This window comes from Siniperca chuatsi, linkage group LG2, assembly GCF_020085105.1.
Source record: "Siniperca chuatsi isolate FFG_IHB_CAS linkage group LG2, ASM2008510v1, whole genome shotgun sequence".
Taxonomy (NCBI): domain Eukaryota; kingdom Metazoa; phylum Chordata; class Actinopteri; order Centrarchiformes; family Sinipercidae; genus Siniperca; species Siniperca chuatsi.
The window spans coordinates 13,726,882-13,746,272 of record NC_058043.1 but is presented as its reverse complement, the minus strand read 5'-3'; the positions used below and the strand labels follow the sequence as shown (position 1 = coordinate 13,746,272).

The 19,391-nt window shown below is 39.6% G+C and overlaps 1 protein-coding gene across 2 annotated transcripts in view; it reads right to left on the bottom strand.

The window, feature by feature from the left end:
* Positions 1-18,654, bottom strand: part of slc6a11b (solute carrier family 6 member 11b) — a 28,809-nt gene extending 10,155 nt beyond the window's left edge. The window contains exons 1-8 of one of the 2 annotated variants that reach the window (XM_044175347.1): positions 18,349-18,654; positions 17,392-17,619; positions 16,613-16,747; positions 16,129-16,269; positions 15,856-15,937; positions 11,956-12,088; positions 8,348-8,482; positions 181-284 (exon numbers count right to left, since the gene is read on the bottom strand). In XM_044175347.1, the coding sequence (XP_044031282.1) occupies positions 181-284; positions 8,348-8,482; positions 11,956-12,088; positions 15,856-15,937; positions 16,129-16,269; positions 16,613-16,747; positions 17,392-17,602 (941 nt within the window). In that variant the 5' untranslated portion in view covers positions 17,603-17,619; positions 18,349-18,654. Of the gene's footprint in view, positions 1-180; positions 285-8,347; positions 8,483-11,955; positions 12,089-15,855; positions 15,938-16,128; positions 16,270-16,612; positions 16,748-17,391; positions 17,620-18,183; positions 18,309-18,348 lie in introns of those variants that run through there. The other variant, XM_044175356.1, reaches the window with a different exon arrangement.
* Between the last annotated feature and the right edge of the window lie 737 nt (positions 18,655-19,391).

Here is a 19,391-nt window from a genome sequence, read left to right as displayed (position 1 = left end):
TGTTAGAAATGATACAGAATGTGCCAATCCATCCATTCTTATCAATCACCTTTTACCAGTGGGGTTTTACCTGTATTCTTATATTCTTGATGTTGACAGGTATACAGCGTATACAGTGACACAAAAGGCTTTTATTATCATCTATTCATCCATTGACTAATATCCACATTCTTGTCTTACCTGTAGCAGTTATTGTTGTAGGCATTGTAACTTCCCAGAGCAGTGAGACAGCCCAAGCAAATGGCATAGGAGAAGAAGATTTGGGTTCCCGCATCCACCCATACCTGAAGGAAACGTGTACATAAACATACAGTACATATACAGATGGGTGACAAATTAAAGTAAAAACAACCAACATAAAGTTTCTTAGTAAATTGTTTTTCCAGCAGCCAGAACAGCTTTAATCTTCCTTGGCATAAAGTCTCTAACTGTACTGGAAGGGTGAACACCATTCTTCGAAATAATATTCCCTCATTTGTTGTTTTGATGATGGAGAGCGCTGTCTAACAAGTCGGTCCAAAATCTCCATCTATAAGCATTCAATTAAGTTAAGATCTGGTGAATGTGAAGGGTGTAGCATATGATTCATATAAATGTCATACCATTCAGTGACCCCTTGCCTGCTCACTTGTTTTTTGGTTATTTTCTTGGCATTTTCACCTTTATTGGAGAGACTGACATTGACGGTACAGACGGGAAAGATGGGGAGATGGGGGGCAAGCATCTTAACCTGTAGCCCACCGCTTGTCCCCTCATTTATTTAGGTTTTGTCTTTAATTTGTCTGTACATGCACAGTACACATACACATATTTTATACACAAATCAAAGTTTCAGGAACTTTTAAGTAATCTGATGATTTGTCATGCTCTTGATCCAGCTTACAGTTTAATTTCCACTTCATCAATGCTTCTGAGCCTATTGTCACTGACAATATAAATTCTTTGTGAGATTTTTTAAAATTAATTAAATCACAGAATTAAAATGAGTAGAATAGGTTTTCCCATTTACAAGAGATTACCATGATATGTCAAGAGGTGACTTTTTATCTTCTCTAATGAAACCCCACATTTCTTTTGTTACCCCTCATTTACCTGATTTTCATCATCTCAGTGACTTTGTAATGAAATTATGTCTCAGCTCAACCGTTTTCTTTCCCCTCTGAGAGTCACACAGTGGAGCAGCATGAATCATGGATTAACATCCTAAAAGTAGATACAAAGTCTTCCAGTGCCCAAATATTCATATTACGCTTCACTAACTCCATTCCTTTCTACTGTTTGTTGGGGATTAACAGAAGACAGCTAAAGTATAATATAGGGTTTACTTAAACATTCAATATTTTTTACCTTTCTAAGTCATTCTACTGCTATTATTGGCAGTAGAGTGGCATAGTGAATGGGGATGAATGGAATTTGTTTGTTGAGGCCAAAACATTTAAAAATTGTCAAATTACATTTAAAAACGTAAAACTTTCCCCTAGATACTCCACTGAACACACTATGAACAATTTTCATAGGGACTATTGCTTCAACAGAAAAAGTTCCAAAGAATTGAGATCCATTGTATTGAGGTAACGGCATAAATCTGAGATATCTCAAAACTTGAGCAAATAAAATCCAAACTGCATAGCTAGATATCACTAGGGTAAGCTTTTTAGCCACAGTAGCAGCGTGGCTCTGTCGACAGTCTGGCAGTCGGTCGGTCCACCACTTTGGTGTGATCCCCTTACTTTCTCTCTAGCGTCACCATGAGGTTGACATTCGGTTGAAATGTCTCAACAACTATTGGATGGACTGTCATAAATTTCGGACAGAAATTCATGTCGCCCTTATGTTGAATTGTAATGACTTTGGTGATCCCCTGACTTTTCATTTAGCGCCATCATCAGGTCAATACTTTGGTTTATTACCTAATACCTGCAAAACTCGGTCATTGACAGTCCCATCAGCCTGAGCTGTACTTTGTGTTTAGTGCTACTAAGCAAATGTTAGCATGCTAACATGATAAACGTTACACCAATGTAACATTAGCATTAGCATGTTGCTGATGTTAGTGTAGCCAGCAGTGATAATGTCCCTCCTAAATCACCATAGTTCTAGACAAGTCGTTGGCACCTCCTAGTTCTGTATTTTCAATTTGGTTGTCAAAATATATAAGCAGTTGAGATTAACACATGTGCTGCTTTCCTGTCCTGTCCCTCTGATTTATGGTTGTGCAGCATGGTTTTTCTGTGAAGCCTCACATCAGCTTACAGCTAACACTAAGCTACCAAAGACTATTGTGTTATGTGTGCTCAGTCCGTAATCAGCTGCTACGCTGAAATGTCTGAGTAAATTCCAATGCAGGGGTGCTGTTATACAGCTGACCTTGCAATCAATGAGGACAAAGTTTAATCGTCTTTAGAGTTGCAGGTTATCCCAGTATACATTGGGCTGATAGGTCCCTGTTTCAATGTGCAACAATTAAGTGTCACATTGTTAATAAACGTTTGGTAATAAGTACAGGTGAAGTATAATGCAAGACCTTTATCACCCTCTTAATCCCAATCATTTATATATTTAGGTTAATGTGTTAATGAATCACAGTATTTTGATTCATCGGCTCTAAGAATTTACACACGTAAGATTCTTCACTGAGACAGCAGTAAAATGTGCATCATGAAACTAGTTTGCAGTGCAGCACAGGACCCACAGGACAGCATGCAGTGCTAGCTAATTCAAACTTAATGCAGCATGGCTCTTTGAAAACTCTCTCACATCACCATTCAGCCACTAATCTCATTTCCCCACCGAGAAACAATTAACAAACGCACGGTCTTCGCTCCCTCCAGGGAGTAACCACGGTAACTTCTGTGACCTCACAAACACAGGACTGTTCCTGTGGAAGAACAGGCCTTTCTCTCCTAATGTTCATTAATGTTCCCTTTAGTTCACCCTCGGCTGATGGCCGCACAGCGCAGGAAAACCTTAAAGGCCCAGCCTCAGAGAGAATCACTTGTTGATGTTGTGCCTAATTTGGCCAGCTTGTGTTTGGTTATGTTGAGACTGTGGCTCCAGGAAACATTTCTACTGTGTGAAAGATGACATTGGCTGTAAGATCCTCACATCCCACTCTTTTTATAAATGACATCCATAGGTGTTAGATATTTATATGTGAAGTGCAGCATTAAGACATTTGGCTGAAAGGAATCAATTAGATTTCACTCACCACTTTACCTTGGAGCCCTACAATGAATGTAATTTTATCTTCACTGAATAATCATCATGTTATATCACATTGTACAGATAGTGCAGGCCTTCTGCAAAACAGTAAAATGTTTTGTCCAACTTAAAGATCCCCTCCAGGCATGTTTTAAGACATTAAAAATACTCTCCTTTGAATAATAATTTGATTACCCAAGAAAATTACATCTACTCATTCTCCCTCATTGAAAAATCCAGAATCTATGAACATGCAAATATGTTTTTCATTTCAAAAGATGTCTCCTACTTAATTGAAAAGTCCATCATGCTCGTACGTACATGTCTTTCTGCACAGTGAAGGTCAAACATCCAAGTGAAGTAACAAAAAGCAAATTTTTGAGTGGAGAGGGATTTGATACAAGATAAGGTACAACATCCAGGCAGAGATTCAATGAAACAGATTACCTAAGTTACTCATTTTACAAACATGCATTTTTCTGCCGTCATGTAACAACTTCAGTTTTTATGACTTTTATATTTAACTCCAACTGAAGGATTGGTCGTCTATATGCACACTCTCTCTCTCTCTCTCTCTCTCTCTCTCTCTCTCTCTCTCTCTCTCTCTCTCTCTCTCTCTCTCTCTCTCTTTTACTACTTACTATGCAAGTATTCTGGGATGCAGTTGCCAAGTACAGGGTGTCAGTGAGAGTTGCTCTATAGAGATAGTTGGATGGGATGGTTTTAAAGGGTACTGAAAGGAAAAGAACAAAACGGAGGAAGGTTGAACAGAGAGGAGTGGAAAGGCCTTGCAAGAAGTGAACATGGAGAGAAAAGACTGCATGACAGGTAGAGGAGAGGAGGCACTACAAAGCATTATTTTGGATTATTTTATAATTTACAATTATACAATTTTCTTCATGTATTTTGAATATTTTATAAGAAATAGATTATTAGCCAGTATGCACAATATTGATTTCACTGTACAAAAATTAGTTAATTTCTACTATAAGTGATCATTACACTGGTCGTTTATGGAAAACCCTTTACCTCAACTGACCCTAATACAACCTTCCTATTCAATTCTAGTATGAATTAATATGTTCTTATTCTTTTCAGCATCATCCTGGTATTGAATGAAGATTTTTTTGAAGTATTATATTTAGACGATGCAACATCACACATGGCCCAGATTTTTTTCTGCAAATAATAAGGTCAAATTCAAAGACATTAACTTATCTGCACAAGATATCGGCTATCAGTCTTTTTACACCAAACCTATAGTATATTGAAAGGGGAAACACATAGGCAGATGAAACATTTATCAAAGCGGTTATAATCACTATAATATTGTATGTGAAAAGAGTTGCTCGTAGTGACAAACCCACAGAGAATTATCACTTTGTTGTTCCCCTAAACTATACAGAGCTTTATAGCGTGGCTTTTCAGCCCACAACTTTACTGTTTTGATTCACTCTCACTGCTCTCAAAGCGTTGTTTTCGGCCGCAGCAAGCAGCTGTTTTCAAAGCTCTAAAATCCCACTGTACACTACCTGCACCAAACGGCAAACAGACACAGTTAGCAACTAGCTGGTGAACATAGTGAAGCATTTAGCAGCTAAAGAGCCAGATATTTTTCTAAGGAGTTGTTAGAGACCGAAAACAGAGATAAAAGAAGAGAGAATATTGGACTTGCATTCACCAGGTCACGACTCCAAATGAATACTAATGTTGCTATGGTCTTGATCAATGAGATTACCTGATTAAATAAAGGTTATATAGATCTGCTGGATGTGTTTTTTTTGGTAACACGTTCATCATCTCAACTTTTTGAGGTTATAATCTCATAAAGCTTCTCCCAAGTGGCAAAACATCAGTTTGAGATGCAGGTTTAAGTTTTGAACTCAACAACAAACCCTGGAGGGACTACATGTTTCTGAACATATAGGCCTAAGCTTTTATTGAGTGGACTAATCACATATTATAGTCTTCTGTCTTTTTTGACAAAAAACAATACCACACAACAACATCCTGGGCATTGCTGTTTTGGTTATTAGGGTAAGAATGTATTCTGATGCTGGAAATAAGGAGGGAAATGAAAGTTAGAATGTAGATTTGACTAGTGAGATGCTGGGGAAAGACACAAATAGCAACACATTTTCAGTTACAGTGCATGGAAAGATAACAAGGAAGGATAGGGAGTGAGAGTGTGAGAAGTGTAGAGAGGAGGGGTGATGCACAGTGCAGGGTGAAGGGTGAGAAGGAGGTAGACAGCCAGGGAGAGAAAGGTATAGGAAAGAAGAGAACAGAGGAGGCATGATGAAGTTCAGGGGTGTAAAAAGAGTGGGTGACACACAGTCACACACACACACACACACACACACACACACACACACACACACCTGGTGAACAGAACAGAGCCTTCATTGTCCCTGAGAAAGCTGATTTAACAGTAGTGTCAGGAGTAATGTCTTCCTCTGCCAAACAGCAGTGCTTCTTTATCAACCTCCTTCACTCTCTCTGTGCCTCTGTTTGTGTCTTTGTTTGTCCATCCATTTTTTATCACTCATTCACCATCTATCTGTATCACTGTTTCTCTTTCTCTAACTTAACTAAATTTATTGATGCAACAATCATCTCACTGGACAACAGCTGGAGAGCATATTTAATAAAAAAACCCATTACATTTTAATTGAAATGCATAGATATAAAAGTGAAAAAAAAAACGGGGTAACAGCCAGTTTATCAAGAGTTAATGTTTTAGGCTTTATAAAGCCTTTATATACTGCAGTATATCATCCAAGCTAGGATTATGGCAAGATACTGTATGTTCTTAACACCTTTTCTCACCACAAGGAGCTGCTTTGCCCAACAAGTTGTGTGAAACAGACTAGGCTTGTCTGCCTGTACAGTTACGGACTGACTGAATTTCTAGTTATTTCTGAAGGGTTTCTGAACGTTTCCTCGTTATGACATCCATGGCATCTCACCCGGCTGATGTGAGTCTGAACAGGAGGAAGTAATCAATTTACAGCCTATAGTTTCCTGAAATGCTCTGATATGTTGTCGAATGTGTGAGTTGAAAGAGAGCAGCCCATTTTGCAAGCATGAAAAGATTACACAAAGGAGAAATGGTTAGAAAACAGGCACTAGCACTACTTTACCACTCAAAATTCGTAGTAATTTTTGAAACGACTTGATTTCAGACAAAAGCAGGTTTCTCATTTCTAGCCTGCGACCATCGCTTTTGCCTGCTGAAATGATAACTGTCGACAGTAGATTCAGCTCTAGCTAGCTAGCTGGATAATTATGTTAGTCAGTCCTAAATGTGCACTTGATATTTTCCTCAGAGCCTAGCAACTACCAACAACACAGAACAGTATTTGTTTCCAAATTTCCATGAAGAATCTAGCGGTTCACTCTTGCTACCGATAGCTACAAATGGTGTCATTATTCTATAGCCATTACACTGTGCAATCAACATTTACTTCATAACAATAAGTTATAGCAAAAACAATGTCTATTTCCACTTTAATAATATGCTCCTTGGCCTTGGACATAACTATAGGATACTAATGAAAGCAAGTTAGCCAGGCATGCAAACGATTGCATCTTTCATTAGAGCAGATAAACACATGCCAAAAGTGTGTGCCAAATATCGCTCTTACTGCAGTCCCGTGCACACCACTTCAACATGCAAGGAAACAGTTGCTGAGCTGTGATTGGACAATCGCTGTTCGGGGAAGGGGTTTAATGAAAGTTTTCCAATTCCAAAAGAACTTCAAATCTTCAGGCCTATATATGCTACCCAACATTAACCTGCACTCTTATGTTTCAACACTGTAAACCTAACCCATACAAGCCTTGTCTGCTGATATCTATTTATCTGTCTATCTATGACACTCCATCCGCGGACATTTTCTAGTGCACTGTTGCCTAGAGACCCGAGCTGTCTGCCTTTTCCAGATGAGGTCAAGGATTCTGCTCTATGTGAGTGTGTGTGTCTGTCTGTATGAGTTATATGTTGCATCACATTACATTGAATACACCCCCTCTATTAGCCTTTAATCCTGATCTTTCAACCCCTCAGGATACTGAAAGCTCACTATTTACCTGACCCTTGATTATCTTATTACCAGTTGGAAGTGTCAGCTCTGCTATGACAATTGTGGCGCCATATTAAGCCACAGTAGTATCACTGTCACATGAAATAGTTTCTTTTTAGTCTTTTGCCGCAAGATAGGTACCATTTACCATTTACAAAACAGTTTCTTTCTGCATAAAATGGCCAAACAAGCCGTTATTTTGTGTATACTAAATGAAAGTGTTTTGGTACAATATAGTGAATAAATAGTGATAGGTGTAAAAAAAAAAAATAATAATAATGGACTGATCTCCCATCACATTACAGCAAAAACAACACCACCTGTCCCCCTGGCAGCTACTCAGCTCCAGACAGGTGGGTGTGAGGCAGGGGTATAAATTCATTCCCATGAGGCTAGTCTCTTTAACCCCTCCTGCTTTAGTTTGGTACCTTCTGCCTTTCATAGATAAGCTGACAAAAACAGTCACAGTTTTAGCACAGTGCAATCAGACTGATTCTACTGATCAAATTAACATTATTAACATTATGCTGCCTTAAGCTGCCATTAGAAAATACCAGAATCATAAGTTGAGGACAGGAGAACAATATAAACAAGGAAGTAAATACAGGGAGAGTCTGGATTTTCTAGTACAAAGATGCATGTATTATGTACAGTATTTAACATGTCTTATAAGGTTAGAGTACAACAGCGTCCTTGATGCGAAGCATTCCAAACAAACCCTGCCAGTATCACTGGACCTGGGTTTCTGGACTTGCAGTTCCAGTCCAACATGTGCCACCAGCAGCAAGACAGGTAATAGCAGCCACAGTGTAGAGCTGCATTTGTGGACATTATGTACGCCATTATGAGGTAGGATGCCTACACACAAATAACAGCAACTGAACCATAAAACTGCAGCTGTATCTTTAACTGCCTGCAGGTGGCAAGTTTTAAAATAGCAACACCTATTACTCTTCTTGCCTGTAGGTGGCAATATCTCAGTGTCACTTTATATTTGTGAAGGAGGTAGATTGTTTTTACCTGTTAACCAGTATTGTGGGATATAGTGGGTCCAAGCCTACCTGAGGGTCAGAGAGACGTGAAATGTCCGGGTAGAGGTAGAACTTGATGCCATCGTATGCTCCTGGCAGCGTCACTCCTCTGATCAGCAGGACCAACAACATGACGTAAGGAAATGTAGCTGTCACATACACAACCTGTTGGTATAAACATAGACAGATTTGGAATATTCATTTATGCACAGATTACAGAAACACACAGTTGACGGTGAGTCACTGTCAGAACAGATGATATGATGCCTACAAAATAAATTCAAAGTGAAGCTGTGCAAAGCAAAATCGATGCCAACAATAGTCACTGCTGATTAATGTTTGGCCCTAACCAACATGGCCACCTCCTCATCTGCCCCCTTTTTTTAAAAAAAAAAAAGCTTCACAACTACATGACAGACATTGGATAAACTGGACTGAAAGAATCCTAAGGAGGAAAAAGGTTCAAAAATGACAAACCACTTCTCAGACCTAAAGGTGAGAGGGCATGACAGTAATCTAACCACATATGTCCAGATAGGAGGAGAAAGAAGAGTGGGAAGATAAGTGAGGAAGATGAGGACTAGGGATAGAACTACAACTGACATTCTTGCTGTTGCCCACACACATATGTGCCACAATAGAGTAATTACAGTAAAGCAATATTCTATTTTGGTTTGAACTGAGCAGAGTGGTCGAGGGGTTCCAAGATAGATGAGTTTGTCACAAAATGAATAAAGGTATGAAAAATATATTTTTGTTACACAAAGTTATATTTATTTTTTGTGACTTAAACAATCTAAAAAGGAAAAATTACTCTTTGGTATAACTTATCTGCACAGTAATACTATAACTTGTAACAAGTGGCCACACGTAAATACATGCATTGCTTTGATTTAGGGGGTCATAAGCCAAAAAGGTTGGGAATGGCTGGTCAAATCAAAGGCTTTTTAACTAATCATTGGTATATTTTATTGGGTATATCTAATCAACAAAGCTAGATATCTGACTCTTGACATTCATCTCAGCAGAAGACAGATTTTGTCTACAGATTCTGTGGATTGTTTTATCAGGAGTTATACATATTGTACTACAGTATAACCCTTTTTAGCCAATTTGAACAGTAATTTGAGCAGAGGTAGCTCTTGACAATTAGCTGATGACACAGTTTAATATCTACCGATATACTGTTTGGAGACAACAGTGGATTTTCAAAATAAAGTGATACTAAGATCCGCTAGCAGTACAGTTAACGTATAAAAACAAGGACTTCCGTGATGACAATAAGTATATCTGTATGACCATATTCATGGTGTCAGAAAATACATTTTCAAGGACATCATAGGCCATGGGAACCACAGCTTTCATAAGCGCATCCTTCAAAACTGTTTCTTTTATGTTTTCAGTCCAGTGTATCTCACAGTGTCTATCAATAGCATTTAACATCAGTCATATAGCATATAGCACCATAGCCCAAGCTTAAAGCACTACATTTACAACATTTGGCATAATATAAGTTAAATAAGTATCAACCTGGAATCCAGTGTATATTAGTACTCAGGAAAGATATAAGGATAAGGATATATACATCTGGTAGGGTATCATGCACAGTACTAGAGCTAACTCCACAATAGTAAACATTACACATACCTTAAGTACAGTAGCTAGCACTTGCTAACCATCAAACCAACTATTCAGGTTTTGCAGAATTGTGCTCGACATCTCAAGGCTCTTTGAAACCCCTTGAACAAAGACCCTGGCCTCTTGGAAGGCAGAGGCGGGCAACATACATCCCTTTGCTTGCTGGCATCCAGTCAAAGTCCAATTGAGGACAGAACAGGACAGAATAGAGCCAGGCCAGGAGACTGAAAAGAAAAGAAGGCTCCTCTGGCCCCATCTCTTAAACAGGAGAAGCCCAGAGGAGTGATGCTGGCAGTGTGGGAAAATGTGCTTCTCTTTGAAGCACAAACAGGAGTGCATGAGTACACACACACACACACAACTTCATTCACAACATTGAAATGGGTGTGCACATACTACAGGCACAGATAAAGTGGACCATTCACACATACCAGCCTAAGCAGACACTCATAAACGGATGCACACTCCAATTACCCGTACACCCCTGGTCACATTACTGTACAACTGCAAGCAGCAGTTTCATGAATGGAAACTCCTTTTTCAGGGGGCAGAAGTTCAAAGTTGGGACAAGTGGGACTGATTTGAAAAACTGGTTTGTTAAAACTTGATTTTATCCTCAACCATTCAGAAATAGAAGACATCCTGAACATCCTTCACCTTAAAAACCTGAATCAAAAGTTTAAAAAATCAAATGAAATTCTAAACACGGTAGTGTTTGAACAGTAAGGATCCATGAGACGTAATGAGACTGTCCACTCTAAGCTCTGTTAATCCTTGCGTGGCCTACAGGGAAAGTGTGGGAAAAGTTGTCTCCTGCCCAGCAGATCCCTCCTTTAATTTGTCAAATAAAACGATCACACAACCTAAACCTTCTCTCTCTCTTTCTCTCCATCTCTCCGGAGATGAAAAGGACAATATTCAATCTCTCCATGAACATTTGATGCTCCACATGCTCCCTCCAGCTCACCATGGGTAAACATTTAAGCCACCACAAATTTACTGGTCAAACTTGCCCCTGCCTCGCCGTAAATCTAACAGGAGGGCTTAAATGTGAGAATGGCAGGCAAACACGGCCAACAAAAGCAAACAGCTTAGCAGAGTCGGAACTGAATGGGCTGTAGGGTCTGTGGAGAAGAAAGCACCTCTCTCTTGCAACAAGCGAGCTGTGGTTAATTTCGCATAGCAGGAGAGAGAGAGGCAGCAGAGGCGAAGGTTGAGGATATACTCTGCATGCTCCTCATGAACGCTCTCCTTTCCTCCAGTGAATACAGGAATCAATCTTGGACCGGCTGCTAAAGCCCAGCCATGAAGAAGCCTTCTCCCCTCTTACTTCACAGCCAGACAAAAGACACTTCAGGGAGATATAGGCATTGCCGCCTAGTTGTTTTTTCCCTTCGTCATGTAGAATGTGAACCCATTAATTTTTCCTCACACACCTCTCCCTCTTTTCTCTTTACTCTCTTTCTTCCCTCTCTTTTTTCACTTTATCTCTATCTCTCTACTCATTCTGGCTCATTGAATTTGAGAGGAGTTTCTTAAGGGCTGCTGAGCGCCCAAAGCAAGGTGCAGAGCCCTCACTGTCCTCCTCCATGCTGCTAGAAGAACCTCGAGGAGGACATGAAAATGGAAAGGGTGATTGGAGGAAAGGTAGAAGTGGGTGGTGTAGACACCCCTTTTGTCCTCTATTTGCAGGGGGAATGCATGTGGTTTCCTGTGAGGGAGTTTTTTTGAGGACATGAAGGGAAAGTTCTTTCTCGTGGCTGTTTCAGTGTGTAAAACGGAAATTAAAAATTAGCAGTAACAGCAAAGTAGCATGCACACATATTCCTGCATACACATATTCATATACAAATTCCTCCATCATGAGTGGGATGGTGTGATATCAGCATTACACATGCAATTTTCATTTTAACATCACGCAATACTTACATGTTGTACTTGCAGTTCAACCACACAGACTCACATATACACACACAATAGTAAACATGCATTACTCTCACCTTGCCAGTTGACTTGGGTCCCTTCCAGATGCAGAAGTAGCAGATGAACCAGGCCAGGGCCAGACACATGGCCAGCTCCCAGCGCATTCCCCCCATGTGCTCAATACCATCTGATATCTTCAGTACTCTGCGTCTGAATTGGCACAGAGAACAAAGATTATTGATTAAGATCTATTGATTATAGATGACTGATTTACAATTTGATTTAGTTCATACTCTTACATGACATAAGAAGAAGACTTTGAAAACACTTTCTGAAAAAGGTCAAGCAGCGTTGAACATAAAAAGTAGAGCCTCTGCAGTCAGACTTGTTACAACACAGAGGGCTTTATAAATATTTGCTTGAGGTTGCTCAATATAAATAGTAATGTAATTTCTGGCTGGTTAACCATAGTCCCTAGGAATATCAGTTAATGCACTCTCCAACCCCACATGGCACTTCTGCTCAACTTCAAAACACTGTACTATAGCAATGGTCCATTTTGACGACTTACTAATATAATGTGCAATGAAATGTAATTTTTTGGGGCCTCAAAACTCATCTACATTTTAGTTAAACAAGTATGTTTTTAATGGAATGGGGAAACAAATCTATACCATTTACTATATACTATTATATAGTAAAGATCATAGGTACTATTTCTATACTAGTTCTCATTGGCTTTGATCATTAAAGGTCTTTATTGTCTTTTATTGTTTTTCCACTGACGAGCAGCACACTGAAATTCACACGTACCTGCTTTGTCACTGTGAGTGTCATAAATATGGCCATTCTGACCATACATCAACTTTCTGTCACTCACTCAAAGAATAACATGACATCGATCGGACTAACCAGCAGTACAGGATGACCTTATCCATCCTCTGTGATTCAGACTACAACTTCTTCCTTCCATCCATGATAGCTGATCTTCATCTTGCTGCTAACCTGGACACTGACAGTTGAGGATGTAACTACACGGCAATAAGAAAAATTTGCAAGCAGAAATTGCAGTCTAGCACATCGTGAGAATGGCATGGCAACAATCTTCCCATTTGTGGCTCCACTGCCTCTACCTACGATTTACAACTCACTTTCCACCTTGGATCTGAGAACTTGAAGTGAGGAGTGAAGTGTTCTTCCAGCTATGAGACCTCCTCTTTTCTGCTGAGTCTCCTGTGCTTGATTATGCTTCATTTCTGTCTTTATCATCAAGTAGTCAATGTGCTGAGGGATCATGTCAGATTGGCTTAAGGAAGACACAAAACGGGAGGACACCTTCAATGATGCATCCCAGATGGGACAAACCTCCATAATAAAGGTAGTCGGCAACATTATGGCTCTGACGGAAATATTATCTTACTGACGATGACATGTTGCTTCGTATCCTCCGACACTTTAGCTGCAATTGAGCATCAAGGATGTGCTGGTGGGACAACTGCACTGTGGTGGCCAACATCAACAGGCAGAAAGAAGTCTGGTTTGCTCCACTGTTACAGCCATGAACCAATTATAATAGGTCATGCAGAATCATTCAGCTCCTGAAAGCCCTCCATGTAGCAGGTGGACAAAATGTTTTTGCCAAAATAGAGTCCAGGGGTGGACCTCTAAATGACAAGTCAACCACCAAATCTGGTCTTAGTTCCGCAGAACACCCACTGACCACTTTGGTTCTCCTGGAATTAAAACAACAATTCGCCCTTTGGGGCCAATGTGTGAACACAAGCACCATGGTCAAGATAACTCTTTTATGCATTTCTTACTCCACCTCACATCCTTGTTTGGTGATAACCTGTGTTGAGCAGCTGTAAGCACTGTGGTCCACAGATGTGAACTAGCTGGCCGCACTTCCTTTTTAACCAACTAAATTCCCACATTAGAGAAGCCACCCTGCTGTCCTTAAATTGCTGAGTTTGTGGAGCTCAGTAGGCGGATGGCAGCCATATATACAGCTGGGTCACAAAGGTTTGTGTCAGATGTTCTGTGTGGGCTTATTGCCTGTGTTGTTGCTTTGTGCTGTTTATTCGTTTACTTATTGTAGAACTGCACTGTGGAGTCCAAAACATGCTGCTGAGCGGTAGAGAGTTATCAAGCCAAAATAATCCAATAGAGGGCTCAGTTTGTTATAAGCCTACTACAGGTCTACAACTAAAACATCTTTCCTGTGATACGCCTACAGATGTAACAGTGTAGGTGCAAGATACAGGGCATGTTATCAGCAATTATGACATCATAGCTTGTTGGCGGTGGTGAATCAACAGTGTGTTTCCTGTTTGTTGAACCATAGCCAGGCAACTGCATTGATGGAGGATGAGAAGCGAGATTCGGAGCCACAGAGCTACATAGCGCTGCCAAATCTTTGCCACCGAGTTCACCCCCGGAGCTCCTGACCAGCCATTGATCATCATGACATGTTCTTGGTGGCTGGCCACAGGCTAGGTCCAACACAGCCCCCCTGTCCCTCCCTGGTCAGCCGAAAGGGCAAGATGTGAACGCTAATGTGTGTAAATATACTTGTGTGTTTTCTCAAATGTATGCAAATTGTTTTTTTTATGGGTGCATTGTGCTGTATATTTCTAAAGTCTGACTTGTGTGCATACTGTTTATGTGAGTATGATAGAGTAGGTGTGCAAGTTTCTAAGGTAAACGATAATATCTAGTAGTTTTTAAGGGTTCGGTATGGTTCAAACTAGAGCTGAGCAAACAGAAGCCAAGTATCTTCTGCCTGGTCACATAAATACTGTGTAACCAACTTAAAGAGTATTTGCATTAGTTAGTTTTACAAAAGAAACATGTCTAATTTTCCTTTACTCATTTGTGAATTTTGAAATGTAAAAAATAACACATTATTGCATCTCTGGGTAAAGAGACTCCTAGAGGAAGAGGACCTTCCTTCCCTTCCTAAAATTTCTGCAAGCAGTATTATATTCTTAGAGTCTTATTTTCTGGTTCATTAAAAAGAATTTGCCCAGATATATCACTCTTTAGTTATGTACCGGTAATATTATTGAAATGTATGTATCATAGATATACAAAAGATTTTTTTGTTTGTGAGTGAGTTTTCATCAAACTCTCTTTCGGTGATATAAGCTTTGTAGCACCAACACAAATATCTATACAGATGGCAAAATACAGCTTGTTTAACTTACTGCTCTGATGTTTGTTTATGCTGTATTTACAGTACAAAACATGACAGTGTGTCTTGGCATAGATTAAACAAAGCCTGGTCAGTAGCTATTTTTGCCAACAGCATGGTGGTTGGCTCTTTGGCCATTTCCTTTGGGCATGTCTGTCTCTGGAGTTACAGTTATGTTGTTGGCTCAAATCTGATGTTTTCAACACTGTTACACAAATCATGTCATCTCATTTTGAATTGTCGCAATTTTAATTTTACTATTTGAATGCAATGTCTAGGTTGTTGTTTTTTTAAAGAGGGATTTGACCCAGCAGTGTAAACATAGCCACTGGCAGTGAGACAGGAAGTGTGGTCAGCATTACACACTTACAAGGCCTGATCCACTGCCACACACACGGCTCTAGCTGGGAGACAGCTGGCCTACCAGGGCCTGTTGACACACAAATATGAAAAGGGCTGACTAATTATTGGGGGAAAGTTTAGGGGGGGTCAGTGAAACAGTCTGGAGCTGTCAGAAGCTCAGATTTTCAACATTATGGTAGATAATGACATTAAAGGAGGACTTGAGACGTTGTAGACTGCCTGAACTGACAAAGCATTTCCTCATGGTGTTACTCTGCATACATACTGTGATACCATTAATACTATGTACCCACAGAAATGAAAGCCATCTTCATAGTCTGCTCTCCAATGGGACTTTGCACACACAAACAGAGCGCGAAGTCTCATATAAAACCAAATGAACGACCCGTGAAAATAAAGTAGAAACAAAAAATGTACTTACTCCCAGAACTCAATGACTGGAGAAGTTGCGTTGGGGTTTGTAATGTTGGTGGCATTTTCTCCATGGAAGTCAACACAGTTCTCTGTGGATACACCATGACATGATATTATTTTTGAGAGCATACTGCAGGTATATGTGTAGATATGGCATTGTACATTAAACTAAAATTAAGTTATTTTCTATTTTCTTTTCTCTAGAAACAGAAAAGTTTCACATGATTATTTCTGCTTGCAAGAAGAATTTCCTCTGTTATCCACTGTTCCCTCCTCCCACCTGTATTCCAGTAGTGCCCACAGGCAGCCCACGGCAGCTCAGTGGTGAAGCAGTTGAAGAGGTAGAAGATGGCCCAAGCAAGGATCACTACATAGTACACGTTTAGATGAGCTTCAATCACCTGCGTTGCATAGCCAATACCTGAAAAGGCAAAGAGTTACTGATAAAGACAACGAAAATTAAACAATTGCAGGTGAATGGCTAGATTTTCAAATGATTGCAACCCACAAGTATTCACAGCTGTAGTGACCAATGTCTTTAAGACACCTGTAGAAGTCAGTAGCTTGTTCAGATGTTACAACAGATTAAATTTGTAAAAATTAACAAATGACTCAAGATAATCATGGGAAAATACATTTACATAAAAGTATTTATTGTGAGTGTGGCCCGACTTCTCTGTCTCTGTATCGTTTCCCATTTTCTATTTAATTATTTAAATCCTGAGCACACCCTGATAACCGATATGAAGTTAATGTTTTCTCACCCTCAAACAGCGGGCAGACTTTCCTCCAGCAGGTGATGCCTCCCTCACTGGTGAACTGACCCAGGGCAGTCTCCAGGAAAAACACGGGGATACCGCAGCACACGAAGAAGATGACATATGGAACGAAGAACGCACCTTTATGCACACAAAAGAAAACACATACAGGACATGAATACCACTTGATCAATACTAAAATAAGAAGTCTGACAGCATAATATTTCAAAATTTACCTTAAACCAAAAAACAAAATTTACTTTTTAATTCCTACTTTAAAGGAGTGGGAGCAATTCACGAAATTGAGATGAAAGCACTCACTATGATGCCACACTAATACTGCAAGTTGACCTTTTCATACTGTGCTGTCTAAGGTGCCTAATGAGGCAATCCACCTCTTTTATTGACATGATTGTGCATAATGGATCAAACAATAAATTACATCATATTTTGATACTTCAAATCTACAAAATGTACATCCTCCTTTGGTGCGGTAAAAGATAAGAGAACTTGTCTTACTTCTTTTAACCAGGAATGGGTCTTTTACATTTTAATAATCATATCCTATCCTACTTATGTATCTAATCAGAGATAATATTTGATAATATTTACTTACTTTTGTTTTTTCTCTTACCTTTCCTTATCCATCATTGCATGTCTTACCTCCTCCTTCTTGCAAGGGAGCTTGTCTCATGTCAATTTTCTAACACAAAAACCATCACCTACCACCTTCATTCTTTGCTTTATGTCCATGCTCCTTGCACAGATAAGGGAAACTTCCTTACCTCCTCCATTCTTGTAGCAGAGGTAAGGAAACCTCCAGACGTTGCCCAGCCCGATGATCTCTCCAGCCACAGACAGGACAAACTCGATCTTGTTGTTCCAGTGGCCCCTCTCATTGTACTCCCTGTTGTCTAGGCTGGAGCTGGACCCTTCCGGGTCTCTGCCATCCTCTGGTTTACCGTTTATAACGGGCCCGCTCTTCTCAGCTGTCATGACGCTCCAGCAGCCCGCTGAGAAAAAAACATACGGACACAAGATTTTTAAAAGGTGACCTCATAACCAAAACTTTAAATGGATTCAGTGACTTTTTTTGGAATTTGTATCTTTCCTGGGACATCTGAATCTGAATGGGACTGTCCCATTAATACAAAACCACGCCCATCTAATAGTCCACACTTATGTATGTGAAGGTTCATATCAAGTCACATTCATTTACACTTAATATGTAACTGCATGGTCCTTTAATCAGCCATGAATCTAAATAAAGAAGAAGCAGTCGGGAATTAAGTGTGATACCTATTAACTATTAATTCAATTGAAGGATAACAACATCACAAATAGAATACAGTAGAAAAGACATTGTACATTAATGTTGTGGGACAATGCTTGCCAGCTTTCAGTAACCTGCAACTAAACCACTAACTTCTGTGAAGCTGGAAAACTCTTCCACTTGGTATCACTGTAACATCATTGTAACACAGCATTTACCATAAAAAATAACTTCATAACTAGTTGAAATAGTTACAGCATAAGTGAAAATCAACCAACCAACCCAATCATCATTATCTCCTTACTGTAAGTACGTTAGCAGCAATAAGAAGTCAGAATCACTCAATTAAAGTAAAACAGCAAAAAAGCAGTCAATCAAAAGGGTGGTTGGATATTGGGCGTAAGTATGAAACAGAAGTGACCATGCAAATAAAAATCAAAGGTATGTAACATTGAGCCTCTCTACTCACCAGTCTCCTATGGAACAGTGGCAAATCTCCTTTTGGCTCCCGCGATGATGCGCACTAACAATTGCCTTTACAAAACACAGGATGGTTTAGCCTGATCAGGGGGCTGGAAAAAAAAAAGAGAGACGGGACAAAAAAGGAAAAAGAGAACACGCTGGATCCGCGTTGAGTGAAGTGGTTTTGTTAAGTTTCTCGTCTATATAAAGGAAGATCCCAGACGTGGCAGAGTGACGGTAGATCTTGTACCAGGCGATGGATAACCTGCGACTGCGCTCCCACTCTCCAAGCGGTCTACTCTCAAGCGCCTCTACTTGGATAAAAGCCATGTGGTAACCAGTGTAGGTCTCACATCAGCGTTACCACGGCGCAGACAGAGCAGGGTGACACGGGGAGACGGGCAAAACACGACAAAAAAGTTAGGTTGATGTAAGTTTAAGTTTAATGACCGACAATAAGGATATTAAGTAGCTTATTACATGCTTATTACAGTTGCTCCATTAAGCTTAACTATCTCTAGATTCATGGGTGGGGTGTGGCATACCCCAACTAAATGTACCATTGCACTGGTGTATTTTTATAAAATGTTTGGCTCACATAAAGCCCATTTACATATTTTGCCATCCATTTGAGTACCTATAATTTCTGGTTTGTTTTCCACATCTTTCTTTTGTTTTTTAATATCACTATTTAGATTCAGATTCAGATTTTAATTGCAGTAAGGCATATACCTATAGTGTGTCTCAGTGGTCAATACTGATTCAACTTAAGAAGTAAGACTGAATTACTACATTTCTGGAAATATTTTCAAACCTGTTTTCCAATATCTATCTTTGAATCTGTAGTGACACACTTGACCAGATTATATCATGCCTACATTATTTATTTAAAGGTGTAAATCCAGCATGGACTAACACTAATGATACAATTTTGCAAATTTTAAATGTTGGTATTTCTCAATCTGGGTCTTATTCTTATACTTGTGTTCATTCTGACTATGGGTCATAATAATACACACTGACTCAAAGACCTGCAGCCTCATATGTAAA